At 49.2% G+C, this 16,208-nt stretch overlaps 9 protein-coding genes; 5 read left to right on the top strand and 4 right to left on the bottom strand.

Moving 5' to 3' along the window:
• Positions 1 to 86: 86 nt before the first annotated feature.
• Positions 87 to 1,468, bottom strand: FFUJ_10059 (related to monocarboxylate transporter 4; the record flags this gene model as incomplete). XM_023567969.1 has 2 exons in its annotated part: positions 87 to 587; positions 635 to 1,468. 2 exons carry the CDS (start codon positions 1,466 to 1,468, stop codon positions 87 to 89), a joined length of 1,335 nt encoding a protein of 444 aa, XP_023435337.1.
• A 1,068-nt stretch (positions 1,469 to 2,536) lies between these two features.
• On the top strand, positions 2,537 to 3,864 carry FFUJ_10060 (related to translation releasing factor RF-1, mitochondrial; the record flags this gene model as incomplete). XM_023567968.1 has 2 exons in its annotated part: positions 2,537 to 2,624; positions 2,672 to 3,864. 2 exons carry the CDS (start codon positions 2,537 to 2,539, stop codon positions 3,862 to 3,864), a joined length of 1,281 nt encoding a protein of 426 aa, XP_023435336.1.
• Positions 3,865 to 4,061: 197 nt separating this feature from the next.
• FFUJ_10061 (uncharacterized protein) lies at positions 4,062 to 5,352 on the bottom strand (the record flags this gene model as incomplete). XM_023567967.1 has 2 exons in its annotated part: positions 4,062 to 4,779; positions 4,832 to 5,352. 2 exons carry the CDS (start codon positions 5,350 to 5,352, stop codon positions 4,062 to 4,064), a joined length of 1,239 nt encoding a protein of 412 aa, XP_023435335.1.
• A 1,568-nt stretch (positions 5,353 to 6,920) lies between these two features.
• On the top strand, positions 6,921 to 7,440 carry FFUJ_10062 (uncharacterized protein; the record flags this gene model as incomplete). XM_023567966.1 has 2 exons in its annotated part: positions 6,921 to 7,248; positions 7,292 to 7,440. The coding sequence occupies 2 exons, from the start codon at positions 6,921 to 6,923 to the stop codon at positions 7,438 to 7,440; spliced, it is 477 nt and encodes a 158-aa protein (XP_023435334.1).
• A 738-nt stretch (positions 7,441 to 8,178) lies between these two features.
• FFUJ_10063 (uncharacterized protein) lies at positions 8,179 to 8,862 on the top strand (the record flags this gene model as incomplete). Its single annotated transcript, XM_023567965.1, has 1 exon — positions 8,179 to 8,862. The coding sequence occupies one exon, from the start codon at positions 8,179 to 8,181 to the stop codon at positions 8,860 to 8,862; it is 684 nt and encodes a 227-aa protein (XP_023435333.1).
• Positions 8,863 to 9,204: 342 nt separating this feature from the next.
• FFUJ_10064 (uncharacterized protein) lies at positions 9,205 to 9,897 on the top strand (the record flags this gene model as incomplete). The annotated part of the gene is made up of 1 exon (XM_023567964.1): positions 9,205 to 9,897. The coding sequence occupies one exon, from the start codon at positions 9,205 to 9,207 to the stop codon at positions 9,895 to 9,897; it is 693 nt and encodes a 230-aa protein (XP_023435332.1).
• Positions 9,898 to 10,004: 107 nt separating this feature from the next.
• FFUJ_10065 (related to HOL1, putative substrate-H+ antiporter) lies at positions 10,005 to 11,785 on the bottom strand (the record flags this gene model as incomplete). XM_023567962.1 has 4 exons in its annotated part: positions 10,005 to 10,509; positions 10,560 to 10,705; positions 10,757 to 11,379; positions 11,434 to 11,785. 4 exons carry the CDS (start codon positions 11,783 to 11,785, stop codon positions 10,005 to 10,007), a joined length of 1,626 nt encoding a protein of 541 aa, XP_023435331.1.
• A 626-nt stretch (positions 11,786 to 12,411) lies between these two features.
• Positions 12,412 to 13,752, top strand: FFUJ_10066 (related to amidohydrolase AmhX; the record flags this gene model as incomplete). XM_023567961.1 has 3 exons in its annotated part: positions 12,412 to 12,516; positions 12,569 to 12,951; positions 12,999 to 13,752. 3 exons carry the CDS (start codon positions 12,412 to 12,414, stop codon positions 13,750 to 13,752), a joined length of 1,242 nt encoding a protein of 413 aa, XP_023435330.1.
• Positions 13,753 to 13,877: 125 nt separating this feature from the next.
• FFUJ_10067 (uncharacterized protein) lies at positions 13,878 to 15,574 on the bottom strand (the record flags this gene model as incomplete). XM_023567960.1 has 3 exons in its annotated part: positions 13,878 to 14,795; positions 14,844 to 15,433; positions 15,484 to 15,574. The coding sequence occupies 3 exons, from the start codon at positions 15,572 to 15,574 to the stop codon at positions 13,878 to 13,880; spliced, it is 1,599 nt and encodes a 532-aa protein (XP_023435329.1).
• Between the last annotated feature and the right edge of the window lie 634 nt (positions 15,575 to 16,208).

Here is a 16,208-nt window from a genome sequence, read left to right as displayed (position 1 = left end):
CTGCAGATGCAGGTAATCACGGTCGTCGTCCGGTTTGATCAAGAAATACAGGTTTAATCAGCGGTGGGAGCAAACTCCTGGCCTCTCTAGTCCGCGTGACGTGCTTCAGCTCTTTTCGCAGCGTACAGCAACCCCATCCCCAGAATCATACTCGACCCTCCCCAAATCTGCGCCGCTAAATAACTCCCGCCCGTAGCTTGCATCAATTTCCCAGCCAAAGGTGACCCTGTCAGGGCCGCAAAACTAATAATCGAGAAGATCATTCCGATTCTCGTTCCGGCTTTACTCAAATCCGGTGTCAAGCTCGCACAGCATGAAGGGAAGAGACTCTGTATCGCAGCGCCGAAGTAGCCAAATATGCTGACCCAGATGAACATTCCCGTGAGGGAGGATACTTGTGACCAGAGATAGAGACATAGCGAGGCCGAGAAGATTGTGGGTATGAAGACGGGGATCGCGCCGAAGAGACGGTCGGCGAGAAAGGCGGATATCATGCGACCTGGGATGCCGACTGCGTTGATGACGATGAGGATTAGGAATGAGTCTGATGCTGAGCCAGAGAGTTTGTCGGTTGTGTATTGACGAGCCTGACACCATCAGCAATTGTCACAAGATCAATTGAGAGAAGACTTACATAATTGTAGGAGATCCAGGTCGGCCACAAGGTAAAGAACATCGCTGCCGCAAAGAGGACATATGCTGGCTCCCTGAACGCAGCCCATTCAACAAGTGGCCCAGCCTTTCTCGCCTTGAGTCTCGTTTTCGCAATTATCATTATAATCATCGACGACATAGCAACTACCAATCCCATGACTCTCACCGTCCAGCGAAACCCGATCTTGGGGAGAAGTTGCTGCGCAATCAGCGGGAACACAATTCCTCCTGTGCCAGCACCGCATGCACCAGCGGATATAGCAATAGTCTTCTTGGTAGTAAAATACGTCGACATGTTTGCTATCGTGGGTGCGAAAATGATGCCATTACCAAGACCCTGGCAGATTCCCTGGGCGAGAAGGACTTGCCAATATGATGATGCGATGCTGGTCATGAAGATGGCTAGTATTTGGAGGAAGAGGCCTACTGCGAGAGCAGTACGGTAATATCCTGCGTCGAAAGCTCGGCCGGAGAATGTGCCGATGAAGAAAATGAGACAGACTTCTAAGCTGCCGATCCAAGAGATTGTCGAGGGCGGGAGAGAGAATTCGGATTCGTAGTAGGGCTGGAAGATGCCGAAGCTGATGAGGTAGCCCCATGAGTTGAAAGCGACGAGATGGCCTGTCACGACTTGCAGCCAGGCTTGTAAGCCGCCATCTGGAGGTTCACCTGGGTCATCTGTTGTGCATGCTTGGTTCTCTTCATCCTTGTTGCCCTCGCTTGGTGTTGAAGCAGCGTCGTCTTGAGTTTTTTCATCACTGAGGGGCTCATCGCGGAGCGTGGGACAGACACTATCTGAGGTGTCGACAGCCATTTTGACTTAGAATAACTAAATTGGCCATGGTGAAGAGTGGTGAAGGATGTGATGGAGCTTTTGTATTAGTGATGCTGGGGTCGGGGTTGAGGCGGAAATGTTTGCGGCCCGCGGGGTTCATCCTCCGATGCAGCAGATCCTCCCGGCATATGGATACTCGGCCGGACGGTTGTAGGGAAGATGATTGGAGGAGGATAGACAAATTACTGTGAATTATGGTTTTGTAAGACGTGATATGGATAATTGTTTATAAATCAGTATTTTGCTTTGGCTTGTAAATAAAAGGGCGTGTGTTCATAAATACTGTTGCTGCTTCGACGTAGGCAGGTATCGTGAAGTAAATTACATGATCAACCTATTTCCATTGGACCGAGGTTCAGCAAAGGCTTCTCGTCAACACGTACACCATTATCATTCTTAGAGCATGCGATATTCACCATTGGCATGGATCAGATTCAATTGAGCCATAAGAGCATAGAAAATAGTCGATATCGTGCAGTTCAATGACGGCACTGCATCTACTGGTGTCTCAGTATTTATGTCAGCTCCAACGTTACCACTCAATTCTGTAACAAACCCCAACCACCTCAGCCCTAATAGTTACACATGCGACTCATTCAGGCGAGATCGGCGTAACTTGCCGCGGTTTGGCTTAATAATGACACATATCTCAGTCTCTGATGGTGGATTTTGGTGGTTATGTCGGTAATATCGGCAACGTAGGAAATGCCGGGAGCTCAGGAAATAACGGGACAGGGGCCGTATTGACAGAATATATTCCCCATAACTTCAAAGGAATTACACTTACAGTAAATAAATAATCTAAGAATTATAAAGATATCAATGTAATAGATAGTAAGTGTAGTGGATTAATAATGTACTGCTGAACTGTTTATAAGTCTAATGTTAATACTCAAAAAGGAAAAAACTAACCAGTCCATGTTAAAGCAGTAGCATCATGAGGTGTTGTTGCGGTCGTATGCCGGCCGGATCCTGGCATCCAATGAATGCCTCTAAAATTTCACCACCATCAAATTCCTAAAACCAACATCACCACCCCTCCTCAGCATGTCCGCAACGCCATGGATATGCCGAGCCTGCACAAGAGCATTAACGCGCTCTCACATGCGCCAATTCGTGCGCTTCGCAACTAATGGTTCGACCTCCCTCTCAATCTCAAGCTCCCCCCGCTAACCATCACAGATGCCTCACCACTGCTCGCACCCGCCCTCCTCCAGCGCGCTCAGTCCCTCACAACCGAACACGACGACCTCCAGAAAACTCTCAATAACTCCTTCGATTCCTCCATAGCGAAACGCGTCGGCGAATTATCCCGTGTGGCCGAAGCGCTGAAAGCATGGCAGACCTCTCAAGCTTCTGTCGCCGAACTAACCTCCATGCTCGACGACCCCGACCAAGACGCCGATCTCGCTGCCATCGCCCGCGATGAACTCTCCTCCGAAACAGGAAAACTTGAATCTCTCGCCCGCAGACTCTCAGCAAGCTTGACGCCGCGCCATCCCTTCGCAGATTTCCCATGCATGCTGGAATTCCGCCCTGGGCCAGGCGGTCTTGAAGGACGCTACTTTATGGACACTTTGTTCAAGATGTACAAGGCGCTGTGTATGCGCCGAGGGTATCGCCATACGGTAGTAAAGTACGAATTCGCCGATACCGCAGGAGACTCCTCCTCATCCGCCGGCGAAAATCCCCTCCAAGAAGCAATTCTCGAAGTCCACGACCAAGGCGCCTTCGATATCTTCCGCAGCGAAGCAGGCATGCACCGCGTCCAGCGCATTCCCAGCACCGAGACCAAAGGCCGTGTGCACACCAGTGCCGTCGCTGTCTGGGTTCTCCCCTCGTTCCCCGAGAACGGTGCTGCAAACATCGACTTTGATGATCCAGAGAGTGATTTCTACGTCAATCCTCAAGAGGTCAAGATTGAGACGATGCGAGCTAGAGGTGCGGGAGGACAACACGTCAATAAGACCGAGTCTGCTATTAGGATGACGCATTTGCCTACCGGTACTACTGTGTCGATGCAGGATCATCGGTCGCAGCAACGTAATCGTGAAGAGGCATGGAAACTGCTTCGTTCGCGAATTGCTGATCAGCGACGAGAAGCTCGTGAAGAGGAAGCGTCAAATCTGAGAAACAGCGTACTGTCCAAGACACAGATCACACGAGGTGATAAGATCCGAACATACAACTACAACCAGGACCGATGTACCGACCATCGAGCAGGTGTTGACGTACACGACCTACCGAACGTGCTCGAGGGCGGTGAAAAGCTAGATCGAATCATGGACGGCGCAAAAGATTGGCTTGTGAACAAGGACATTGAACTCCTCATGGCCGAGGAAGAAGCCAAAGAGAAGCACAATGGCAAGAAATAGATGTACAACACTGTAGCATAGACATTGTATTATCATGTACATAACCCGCTGTAGGGAACCCAAAACTGCTGAATAGATGACGATATCCGAGCTTCATATCTTCGTGCCATTATACGTATCAAGAACCGAACCAAACTCCAGCATGCATCCGATGAGGATACCGCGGTCCCAGCTAACTCCATGCATCAAAGTCCATTTCACATTAATCCTCCAAGGACAATCTTTCCGATACTAGCCACCTCCGTCTTGACATGACTTCGACTTTGTTCTTCAAAGTCCCGTACTATGCCTTGCACGATGATCTTGCGCACGCGTGAATCCGCTTTTGTGAAGAGTTCAGCGACAGGTGCAGAACACTCTCTAGGTGACGGTACCAACGCCAGAAATCTCGTGTAGCAATCGATCAACACATCGCACAGCGTCGCAAACGTCTCGAAGTAATCGGGGTCAAATGGCAGCGATGGCGTGAGGAGAAAGGTATACTCCTCTCCAGGAAGAAGATCTGTTTCAGAAGCTGCAAAGTTCATCACTGATAGTGCAGGGCCACCGGCTGCGGGGAGAGAAGCCATTTCGTCGACCATGGGGTGCATGTCAGCTGCTGATGTCGAGCGACGAGATTTACCGCCTGGACGACGGAACATGCTTGGCAGACGGGCGCGGGTGAGCGATGCAGCTGTTGATGAGTCGCCGTGGAGTTGTTGGAAGGAGTCGAATTCGGAGAGGAGGGAGTTTAGACTTCGGAGGAATTCGATCGAGGTGGAGGAGTACAGGTCGATGATTGTCGGGAGGGAGAGGCCGAGGAGGAGATGGTTCGTTGCTTTGCGACCAAGCTTTCGAGCGTCCAGCGAGGGCATGCGGCTGAGGTCCGTCTTTTCGAAGAGATATGTCTTGAACCAATAAATCCGTCCCTCATGTCTATACCACCGTTAGCTCTCACCCAAACCGCTCTGCTCAAGGTCCAACATACGCTTTCCGCAGATACTCCAACGTCGCGATGCGCTTATTCGCAAGCTCCGTAACATGGTGATGCATGATACCCGCCTCGTTCTGCTGCCACATTCCCGACGTCCCAACCGCCCCGTTCGGCATTATCCCAATCGGCGTGTTCGGCACGATGCCCCCATGAAGGGTCGTCGACCCCGTCGCACTCCGAGTCAACATCTGCACTTCCACCGGCGCCGCACTTTCCACACCGTCTGGTCTCGGCGCTACCTTTGCAGCAGCGGAGAGAGCGTAATCCGGCAGCGCAGGAGGCGCCGCAGCATCCGTGACGAAAGCGTTAGGCCCGTTGCCAAACGAACTCCCGCGTCTGCTCGACAGCGACGCCTTTCGCGAGAACGAGGCTTTGCGGTCTTTGGGGAGGACGCTTGTGTTCAAGGGATCAACGGCGTGGCCGTCGCGCGTGGTAGGACGAGAAGCAGCGTTGGAGGAGAAGATGGATGTCGAGAAGATGGGCGTGCCCGTGTTGTTTGGTGTTTTGGGAGGCATGTTCTGTGAGGATCTGGCCCTGGGGGGCGTAAGGTAAGGTTGCGTTTGTGGTTGTTCTCTAGCCGTGCGTTAAAGGAGGGCGAGGGGTGTGATGATCGGCAGTCGAAGGAGCCAACAGATGGCGTTTTCGCCCAGAGCCGCACGCGGATTGCAGCGTCGCAGTGAATCCACGGCGGGGGGCGTTTGAGGAATGCAAGAGATTAGGTGTTTCGATTCGCTGGACGATACGCCTGCAGGCGCTCAGCGCCGCTTTTTTCGCTTCGTTTGATCGATTATCTCTTCGTGAATCTCAATATCGGATCGTCGTGCTCATCAGTCACTTTAAAGACAAAAAAATGGTGGTGAAAGGGTGTATCGCTGGAAGTTTGAACCCCTGGTGCCGAAAGTGGATTGGGGGGGAATTGCTTTGGGAATGGAAGGAAAATAAAAGATCCAGGGCCTCGCACGCGGACACATGGGTAAGGTAACCTGGAAGGGTTCAGATTGAAGATCCGCTAAACCTCCTCCAGCGAAAACCGGAATAAACCACCATTCTTGGCAAGACGCGCATAGAGAATCGGTTTCGTGATTTTAATTGAGAGGAATAAGGGCCGATTGAAGATGATCATTTGCACTGGTTTGATGTGTTGCAGCAAGACTAGGGACGTTGTTAATGTTGTCCGGTAGCTATGCGCGTAACAGGCATTGAACTTCGGTCTTGACAGAGAAATACTCGGAGGGGTATGGTACGGGGTTTTGCTTGGCCGGCCATTGAATAAAAGCCATTGGATAAGGAGTTCTTCACTGTTCTCGTCGATTTTTAGAGCATGCAAGCCAATCACAGGACCGCATACAGCCATCGTGTAAAGCATTGCCCTACCCTGCAGGAGCAAGATCGCATTCATCGCGACGGGGAGCGAGTTTTGTAAACAATACTATTTGAGACATGTCTGACGAGCATGGTTCGTTCCCTAGCTCGCTTAGCAACAAATGGTTATGCAAACCAGTCTTGCATGATGCTGTTGATGGAAAGCATTTCTGTTCATTGCTTGTCTTCTCGAAGCTCCAGCCTGTGACAGGGCCAAGAGATCTAGGTGAGCGCGACTCCTCACTATGAACTGGACGTAACATAATTTGATCTTGTTTCTTTGGGAAGAGTAGACCTGATACAAATTTTGTATACGGTCAGCCAGCCTTTGCACAAAGTACAAGTTTCAAGGTCTCGATTTAAGCTCAGCACGGCACGCTAACGCCGTGACGTCTTTGTGAAACCTCAAGACCCCTCATTGCTCACTCACCTCAGAGCGCCATCGCACCCATCCTCGATGGGAGCGACAACGCATGAATACCAGATAACCATCCAGAATGACAACTATTCATATCTTACGCCATGGCCAAGCTCTACACAAGTAATCCACCCTCCATCTCATCCCTCACCTGGCTAACAACCCAGCGTCGAGAGAGGCTATCCCCACCGCGACCCTCCCCTAACAGGCCTAGGCACACGTCAAGCCCGCAACGTCCAACAAACCATAACAATCCAACCAGATCTAATAATCGTATCGCCCATGACGCGAACAATACAGACAATGTACATCGTCTTCCGATATCTCCTCCACAGCACCAAAACTCCTGTCCAAGTATGGCCCGACCTCCGCGAGGCCCACGACGCAACCTGCAACAAGGGAATTTCACGGAAAGAATTAGCAGACAAGTTTCCAAACCTTGACTTTTCAGCTTGTCCAGAGAAGTGGGACTTTCCGCCGCATACCCCGGATGATGCAACGGTACGAGCCGAAAGAGTTCGGCGGCGGTTGAAAGATGTTGCTAGGACCGGGGGTTATAAAAATATCATGCTCGTCACGCATCGAGGCATTGCTGCGTTTCTAGTGCAGGGCGATAGATTCAGTGTTTGCGGTAAGAGTACCATTACAGTCTGAGATCCGAGCTGATGATGTAGAACACCGGTCATATCGCTTCGCCACGAGTGAAGAAGTCGACAATGCGAGGCATGGAGTTAACGTAGATACCGGCCTTGAGCAAGATTTTGGTCCGACAGTGCTGATACCAGCTGAGAAGCCGAAAACTCGCCAAGACAAGTCAAGCTGACGGGTAACTACTATCAATAGATGTATAGCCCCCGGCCTGACAACATCATCTCTGGGCTTGGACGATCAAGAGGTTTGCGGAGAATACAACCTTGGACTACAGTGCTGACCTCGTCTCACTAAGCAAAAATAACGATCAACTGGAAATATTGCTAGAAGAGTCCAGTGGGCCACGTCAACATAAGCGGAATACCACCCATCCTTTCGCAATCACCGAGCCCACTTTCGCATCCCATCAGTTCTCGCAATTTGGGGTCCATGACAACCCCAAGTAAGCCGGAACAAACCCATAAAATCTCCCAGCGTTTCAAAACAAAACCTAATTGGACAAACAAGTGCCAGTGTCGGATCTATCCAGCAAACTATCGATAGTTTAACTAAAATAAAGAAGCGCTACAGCCAAGCCTCACGAGTATATTTACAGACACCAACCCTCGTCTCTGCATCAGTGGCGGTGTAATGCATCCTGCAACTCCACGCTTACAGCTATTTACGTTATACCGTAAGCCAAGCCACTGCAAGGCTGGCCAGTAGAAACATCTCTGCTGATTACTTTCAACGCGCTGTGGAGATGGGATGAGAAAATGTCAGCACTAGTAGGGCTGAGCTCGGCATCACGGCAGTTTAAATAATTTCTCAATCCCAGGCCCAAGGCCAAATAGAAAAGAGAAAGAGGTATTCAGTGCTTGTTTCTCTTTCTTTCTTTTATTTCTCGGAGAATTTTATTTACTGAGAAATCATGGCTTTCGTGCGACCGTTGCTGTACGTTGCCCTCGGGCTTCTCATGGTGGTTTCCATCATCGAACTCTCCTTCATCTCAAGCATGGTCGGTTGGCTACATGGCAATGCCAGCGGAACTTTCTCATTCGAGTACCGCGGCACAAGACATAATCTCAAAGGCGAGCCAGCAAACTTGATCGTTGATCAGGGACATACCAGCAACGGCGCAGCTGGAACAGCATTCGTCCTCATCGGCTGCGGAGGAATCCTCGCTTTGATTCTTCGCAACAGACAGAACCCTGGAAAATTCAGTCGATTCTTGTATAACACGTGGCTGGTTTTCAACGTCCTCAGTTTACTCCTCATCCTCACGGCTCTTATTTACACCTTTGTTGTTACGAATAATCATAACGGACAACGTATCAACCCTGGTGTTGCGGCGGGTCTTGACGATGATGAGAAATACCCTCTTCAGTCATGGACGCCTCAGAATTGGTTCTCAGCATTCTTGAAACTCGACCTCACCAACTCGAATGAAAGAAACGACATTGAACATCACTTGCGTCTCATGCGAGGCTGGCAGTACAACCTTATCCCCTTCTTCATCATCCACCTTGCTGAGACCGGCCTTGCACTATGGGACGCTATGCTTCGACGGAAAGAACCTGTACCAGCCTATGCGCCACCCAAGCACACCGTTTAAGTCAATTTCATATACAAAAAGGATTGGCATCCTTGTAGGATGGAACATTATTTTTATTGGGTACATAAAGGAAGAAATATGGCATCGTACCTCGGCATAAAATGTATAGAGGTCGAATCTCTAATGATATAATAAATAACATAAATAATCTACTCACCTGCTTCATTCGTGATAGAGGCCAGTAAGATAGCTCAATTGTGATTACAAATCCTGTACAGAGGACACGAAGGGCGTGCAAATCTGTCACTAGGGCGCCTAGCGGGGCCTTATCTCAACACCATAAAAGCCATCCCCAACCTCACGATACTCAAGCTTGTCTAACAATCCACAAAACAGATCAAAATGACTTATTCACTCTTCATCGGCAACAAGCGCTACTCATCTTGGTCAATGCGACCCTGGGTTCTCCTCAAAGCCCTCGAGGTCCCCTTCGACGAGAAACTGAACCTCTTCAAACCCGGCCTTCGTCAACCTGACTTCCTCGCTTTTTCACCAAGCGGAAAAGTCCCCTGTCTTCACGACGGAGAAACATCAATTGTTGTATGGGACTCGTTGGCTATCTGCGAGTACATTGCTGAGAAGTACCCTGCTGCTTGGCCGACCGACGCAGCAGCACGCGCTTTTGCTCGCTGTGCCGCTGCGGAAATGCACTCTGGCTTCGACGCCATTCGCGATGAGTGCTCTATGAACGTTGGATTGAGGATTGAGCTTGGAACACCGAGTGAAGCACTTCAGAGGGACATCAACCGTTTCAATGAGCTTTTTAAAGAGGGGTTAGATAAGTTTGGTGGACCGTGGTTGGCGGGTGATAAGTTCACCATTGTGGATGCCATGTATGCTCCTATTGCTTCAAGGGTGAAGACCTATGGTATTGAGCTGGATGGTGCGGCAAAGGAGTACGCTGATCGGTTGTTTGAGCATGAGGCTGTGCAGGCGTGGATTCAGGGCGGTATCAAGGAGACGAGCAGAGAGCCTTTTCACGAGGAGGATTGTGTTAGAGGCCGAAAGGTTCTGAAGGACTTGACCAAGGAGTAAAGTATCTATTCAGCGTCGGAGAGGTACTGTTGGCTAAAAGAATGGCTATATAATAGATAAAACCAAGGGTGTTTGGTATATGGTTGACTCAATAAGTGTTAAAGTAGTTAGATTGCTCCAGAGGAAGTTCCCGCAAAGCTTAGATATGCAATCTTGGTAAGGACTCGAAACTTCTTTCCCCAAATGATGAATGCACCCGCGAATACCGTGATGATAAATGACAGGAAACAAACCAGGATAAAGGTATCCTGCACACCCATGCTGTCAATCCAAGGTTGAATACCAAATGTCATAGCACAGCCAATGATGTTTCTGATCAAGATAACAGTCGTGATGGCTTCACCATCAACCTCCTTGTAGCAGTCAACAACATACGCCATCGTAAGCGCAGCTGCAACAGTCAACCCAAAGCCAACGAGCCCCATGCCGACAACGGGACCGATCCAAGGTAACGAATTAGCTGCGCCGACGCCGTAAAGTAGGAGGCCACCTGACATTAGGAATGCCATGGGGATGAAAACCCAGAGACGGAACTCTGGCTCGAGCCAGCCGCGATTTCGGCGTGTGAGGAATAGGACAAGCTTGTCGTTAAAAGGACCCGCCATCAAGGCTCTGATGGAAGGTTAGCATACAAGCAGTGCTGTATTGTGAAGGAAGCTTACCCAAAGAGACCTCCAATAAGAGGGGATAGCCATATCAGGCCCAATGCCTCATTGCTCATGTTATATGGTGATGAGCCCAAGATGGAAGCTGTAGTGGTTCCCAAGACGGTAATCCATGATACGCAAGCCCCGTACTCGAGACCGCTCTGCTTTAGGTAAGTATATCGTCATTTTGAGGAAGGGATACTGTAGCTTACCCAAACAATGGCCGGAAACCAAGCTAGTTGTAGAGGCCGATAGACCTGCCTGATAAATTGCCCCCAAGTTCCTGGAAGAACAACCCACGGGCGGTACTGAAGGCGAAAGGAGTCTGTCTCCAGGACTTGGCCAACTTTGTATACACTACCATTGGTGAGTGCGGAGTGTAGTTGCTTTTCTCCTTTATCATCGCGTTGGATGGCTTCCAAAACAGACTCCTGGACTACACGGTCTGGATCTTGAGGTAGCTCCGAGTCTCTGGGAAAGTTGCTTTCCTCCAGAGTAAAGAAGATAGCAACAAAGAGTATACCACACAAGATAGCACCCCACCAATATACCCAACGCCAACCGAGAGTTCTGATCATGTACCCAGAGCAAATTGGACCGACTGACGAGCCTGCTGATAGACCGAAGGCGTAAACACCCAAGGCAAACCCTCGTTCATGAGCAAAGAAGATATCGGCGATCGAGATGGGAACGAGAGCTTCGTATGGCGCACGGCCTAGTCCAAAGAGGATGTGAGCGCCGATGAAGTCACCGGAGTTTCTTGCAGATGCAAGCCAGATATGGCAGCCTATCACTACAGCCAAACTGGAAAGGTATGCAATGCGCCGACCAAACTCTGCCAGATATTAGCACGCGTACTACTTAAGCCAAGGCGATTTACGATACTTACTATGAGAAAGAGGCGTGAAAAAGACATTTCCAACACCAAGCATCAGTAGCGTCAAAGCAGTACCAACGTTGAGTTGGTTGATCGATGTCCCAAGCGCATCTTGAATATCGACATAAACAGAACTTTCCCAGTTGCCGAGAGCAGTCATGACAGTGCTGTATATGACGAGCAAGAACAGATGATATCGCTTCCGCCAGTCGGACCACCGAAGTGGATCACCCAGACTGTCAGATGGAGTGGGAACAAGGATAATGTCTCCATTTTCATTGGTGTTGTGGGATGGTCGAGTAACGAGGTAGACTGTTCCAGGGACGACTTCGTAGTCGGAATGGGAAGGGCGGACCTCCTCCATGATGATTCAGAAGGAGTTGTTGGAGATATGTTAGATGAGTTTGATGCTGAAGCCATTGTTTAAGACGACGAGGTGACTTTATAGACTTGTGAGCTCGACTACCGATAAGGAGTTCAGCGATAATGGTCAACCTGCCGATGATAATGCCGGTCGTTCATGGTGGCTGGAAAACCTGGGGATTGAGCCAGGCCCAAAAAGGTCTTCCGACGCACTAAAGCTTGAGACTAGAAGTGATAACGGCCTCGGATGATCTGATGATGAGCAGATCAATCATCCAGAAGAGGAAAGAAAAGTTGGAAATGCGAGAGAGGTGACGGCGATTTGAGTTTCGAGCGAGACTAATCTCCATTAGGTCTTCCGACAGACTAAAGCTGATCCTTGTCTGCCTGTTGACCAATGATTTGGCTGGGGTTTCATCTTGAACTGCAATACCCGGAAGTATATCCGCAGGCCGAGGAGTTGAGCTAGGCTGTATTGGCTCTTGCGACAAGCTAATACAGCTTCGTTTGGTCGTGCATGAATAGAAGAGAGCGGAAAATATGCTATAAATTCCGAAATGTGTTATCTCCCCTCAATTCTGGATGGACTACACATTGCTCAGCATTCTTCACTCCTAGCCTTTCACAATGACGCTTCTATCAAAGCCAAGCATCTCAATGGAAGATGTACGAAACACCATCGACACTTACATCAAGGGCCTTTCAGATGATCTCTATATTCTGAACAAGCAGGTAAGACTCTGCTAGCATTCACCATTCAGTATAGGCTAATATCTTTACCCAGATCCACGACGAACCAGAAATCGCTTTCCAAGAATTCAAAGCTCAAACTCATATTTCCGATTTCCTTGAACGACAAGGCCACGCCGTTCAACGAGGCGCTTATAACCTACCTACATCCCTCGAGTCTATATACGGCTCCAAAGGCCGATGCGTCAACTTTAACGCGGAGTATGATGCCCTTCCCGGCCTTGGACATGCTTGTGGTCACAACTTGATCGCTACAGCTAGCATTGCTGCATATCTCGCTTTGACACATACTTTGAATAAGTATGGCGTTGACGGGAGAGCGCAGTTACTTGGTACGCCTGCTGAGGAGGATGGCGGAGGGAAGATTCTGCTCCTTAATGCCGGGGCTTACGAGAAAGCTGACCTATCTTTGATGATGTAAGTTGCGATCATCATCGTGCTTTTGACTCTCTAATGACTAGCAGTCACCCTTTCGTAGAAGATCAATTCCGTCCAAATGGTACAATTGGATCAGCTGGCCAAAGCAGCATCGCAATAGTCGACTTAATCGCCGAATTTCGCGGCACTAGCGCTCACGCCTCCGGAAACCCATGGGATGGAATCAACGCTCTTGACGCCCTGGTAGCTTCATACAACAATATCTCAATGCTACGACAGCAGATAAAGCCAGATGAGCGTATCCATGGATGCATTCTCCAGGCGCCGAAGATCACAAATGCGATACCAGAGTATACAAAGGTCAAGTTCTCAATCCGAAGTCCAAAGATGAATTCTTTGAAGAAACTAACCCAGCGGGTGCGGAAATGTCTTGAGGCAGGAGGGCTGGCTACGGGCTGCGAGGTTGAGATCACGGAAGATTTGGCGTATGCTGACCTCTGGGTGAACAATCCTCTCTGTTCCCTATTCAAGGGCCACATGGAGAGCCTTGGTATTTCGTTATCACAAGGTAGTCAACAAGAGAACATAGGCGGGTCGACTGATATGGGGAACGTCAGTCAAGCTATCCCTGGCCTGCATGGGATTATCGGGATACAGGCACCACCGGGCACGTTTCCTCACAACCATGCCTTTGCAGAAGCTGCTGGTACTAAGGAAGCATATTTGAGAATCCTGGAGGCTGCGAAGGGTATGGCTTTGACTGCGTGGTCTGCTATTGTTGATGATAAGGTGTTTGCTGAGATTCAGGATCATTTTGACAAAGATGAGCAAGATGGATGAGAGCTTGAGTCTATGAATAGAATAAGTAGTTCCAGTAGCGCAGAAATTCACAATTCACCACACGTTCTAACAACTACATTCATGCAAAATGAGTATATTCTTCATACCGAGGAGCCTCCCTTTTCCTACAGAATCACTGTTTTGAGCAGAGACTCTTCGAACAGGATGTCGAGCCCCAACGAAGAAGTTTCTTCTTCTTCTGCACCAGCCACTGCAGGGTTCTGTTCTGTCAAAGCTCCAGCAACAGGCGCAAAACCATCGAGAAGTCTTGGTCCCCATGCACGAGAAAGAAACTTCACCACAGATCTCACTGCCCTGCCACCGGCAAAGTGATTCATCGCCTCAACCTGGAGTACGATGAGGTCTTGACTTTTGGTCGTTGTCGTACCGGTGCCAAGAACAGTGATCGCCCAAAGCAGGCTTGTAAAGTCAGACCGTACCCTGGCGAGGTGATGAAGTGCTGTTTCGCAGAGGCCTACCACTGAAGGGTCTTCAGCACGTAGACAAGGGTTCTCGATTTTGGTGATTAGTAGTTCGATGGCCAGTGAGTAGATACTTCTAATGTGGAAACTCTCAGCATTATGGTTGGCACTTGAGACTTTCTGATCGGCGACCGTTGCTATCTGTTTGATGTGGCCCAATCCGACTTGACACTCGCTCAGTCTGCTCCTCAGCTCTCGCAGTCTGGCCTGCATATCATTTGGCGCCACGCTGAGTCGATGATGCAGAAGATGAGAGACTTTGAACAAGATATCGAAAAGCTCGATTGGCAGCCATGCAGATAGTCCTGCTTTTACGAAGCCCCGAAAGTTGGCGTCCGATTCTAGAACGGGTGATCTTGACCATAGGGTTATAATCTTGGAAAGGTCATGGTAATTGCGTAAGTAGCTTGGGCGAAAGACACTATTGATGGCGACATGATAGACCAACGTCTCTAGAATCAGAGCTTGGTGGGTGTTTTGAGGCGGTTGGTCAAGTGCTAGGCATAAAGGTGCTGTGACTGATAGATAGGTCAGAGAGTCGGTAGTGGAGTTTTCGAATCTCTATATATTGATCAGCTTTGGTAGAAGTGGTGGAAGTCGTGTGCTCACCTCAAATACATGCAGTAAAAGTAAAGTCGCGATATTGGAGTCCTGAGTAAGACTCTCCTCACTCCGAGTACTCAGGCGAAGCTGCTTCAGGGCGTCGCTGTGTTGCTGCAGGGCGTGTATACGCCAGCTAGGCTGAAGCTGCGAAATAATGATAGCCGAACACGCGATCCAAGCATGCAGCATACTGCGAGAATTAGCCAAGGCTTCAAAACCCTGAGCTAGCATTGAAAACTCTCGGCCTTGATCTAGTCTTGATGTGGCCTGGTCGAGGACCTCGAGCAGACCCGTCATTGAGCATGAGGGCAGGCCTTGGAAGCATTCATTGAAGGCCCCTGTGTTGCTGATGTGTATCGGAGAAGACAGGCGGCTTCCGTTTCGTAGGATTAATTCGTCACCGAGAGATTCTGGTGTGCTGGTATCATCATTAGAGTCCCCATCCAACCGAGGACTCAGACTGCTCTCGCCAGCCCGGGCAAGTAGCTTTGGGCTGCGGCGCTCATTATTGCTGCGCCAACTACATGCAACTCTTCGGCTTGAACAGCTACCACAAGTTGGGCGGCATTCATCGCATTTCTTCCGTCGACTTCGGCCTGAGAGCAGAGTCAGTGACTTTGCCACTATGATGGGACGACAAGCTTACATGGGATGCAACCGCCTGGGGATCGGCGATGCTTCACGCGCTTCTCTGCATGAACCCAACCTCCTGAGTAAAGTTCAAATTGCGCAAACATCGGCCAGTTGTCGTTGGATCTTGGGAATGTGAAAGGCGAGTGGTAGATAGAATTACTAATCGGGATCGCGGGGTTTAGGCAATACGGCAGCCTATGCTATCTCGGGATAGTTCCAAAGTCCAGAAGAGGTCGGCTTTAAACTAACTTCAGAAATGTATAAGCTGTGACTAAGATTTATAATAAATTGTAGCAAATGAGTTTATAACTTTAGGTAAGTAATTCTTTTAGTTATATACCTAAAGTTATAAAATCATTAAATTAATAGATTATATAGATTATATAGATTAAAGGATAGGGGTCTTTAAGTGAGATTATAGACATAAACAATCTCAGCCGGGTTTAGAATTTTAATAAAGTAACCATCGCAGGGGCTGGCACCTTGTCACAGATAGCAAAAATAGCAATGATCCAACTCTAATGACTCTATGTAAATTGATGTCAGCGACCCTTGGCTTGGTGGTTGGCAAGTATGAGCGAGAACTAAACACCGGTTCGGTTCGGTTCGTGTCACAATAAGATACCTTAGTACTAGTCAAGATTAGGTTAACAGTTAAGGAACCTCGGCAACCTTTCTAAACTATTTAATCGCTTCTAAGCCCCAGAAATTCGAAAAGTATCGCACTTGAACTTTACT

The sequence above is a fragment of the Fusarium fujikuroi genome, chromosome FFUJ_chr09, assembly GCF_900079805.1.
Source record: "Fusarium fujikuroi IMI 58289 draft genome, chromosome FFUJ_chr09".
NCBI classification, from domain to species: domain Eukaryota; kingdom Fungi; phylum Ascomycota; class Sordariomycetes; order Hypocreales; family Nectriaceae; genus Fusarium; species Fusarium fujikuroi.
The sequence above is the reverse complement of the archived record's forward strand: the minus strand, read 5'-3'. Positions and strand labels throughout refer to the sequence as shown.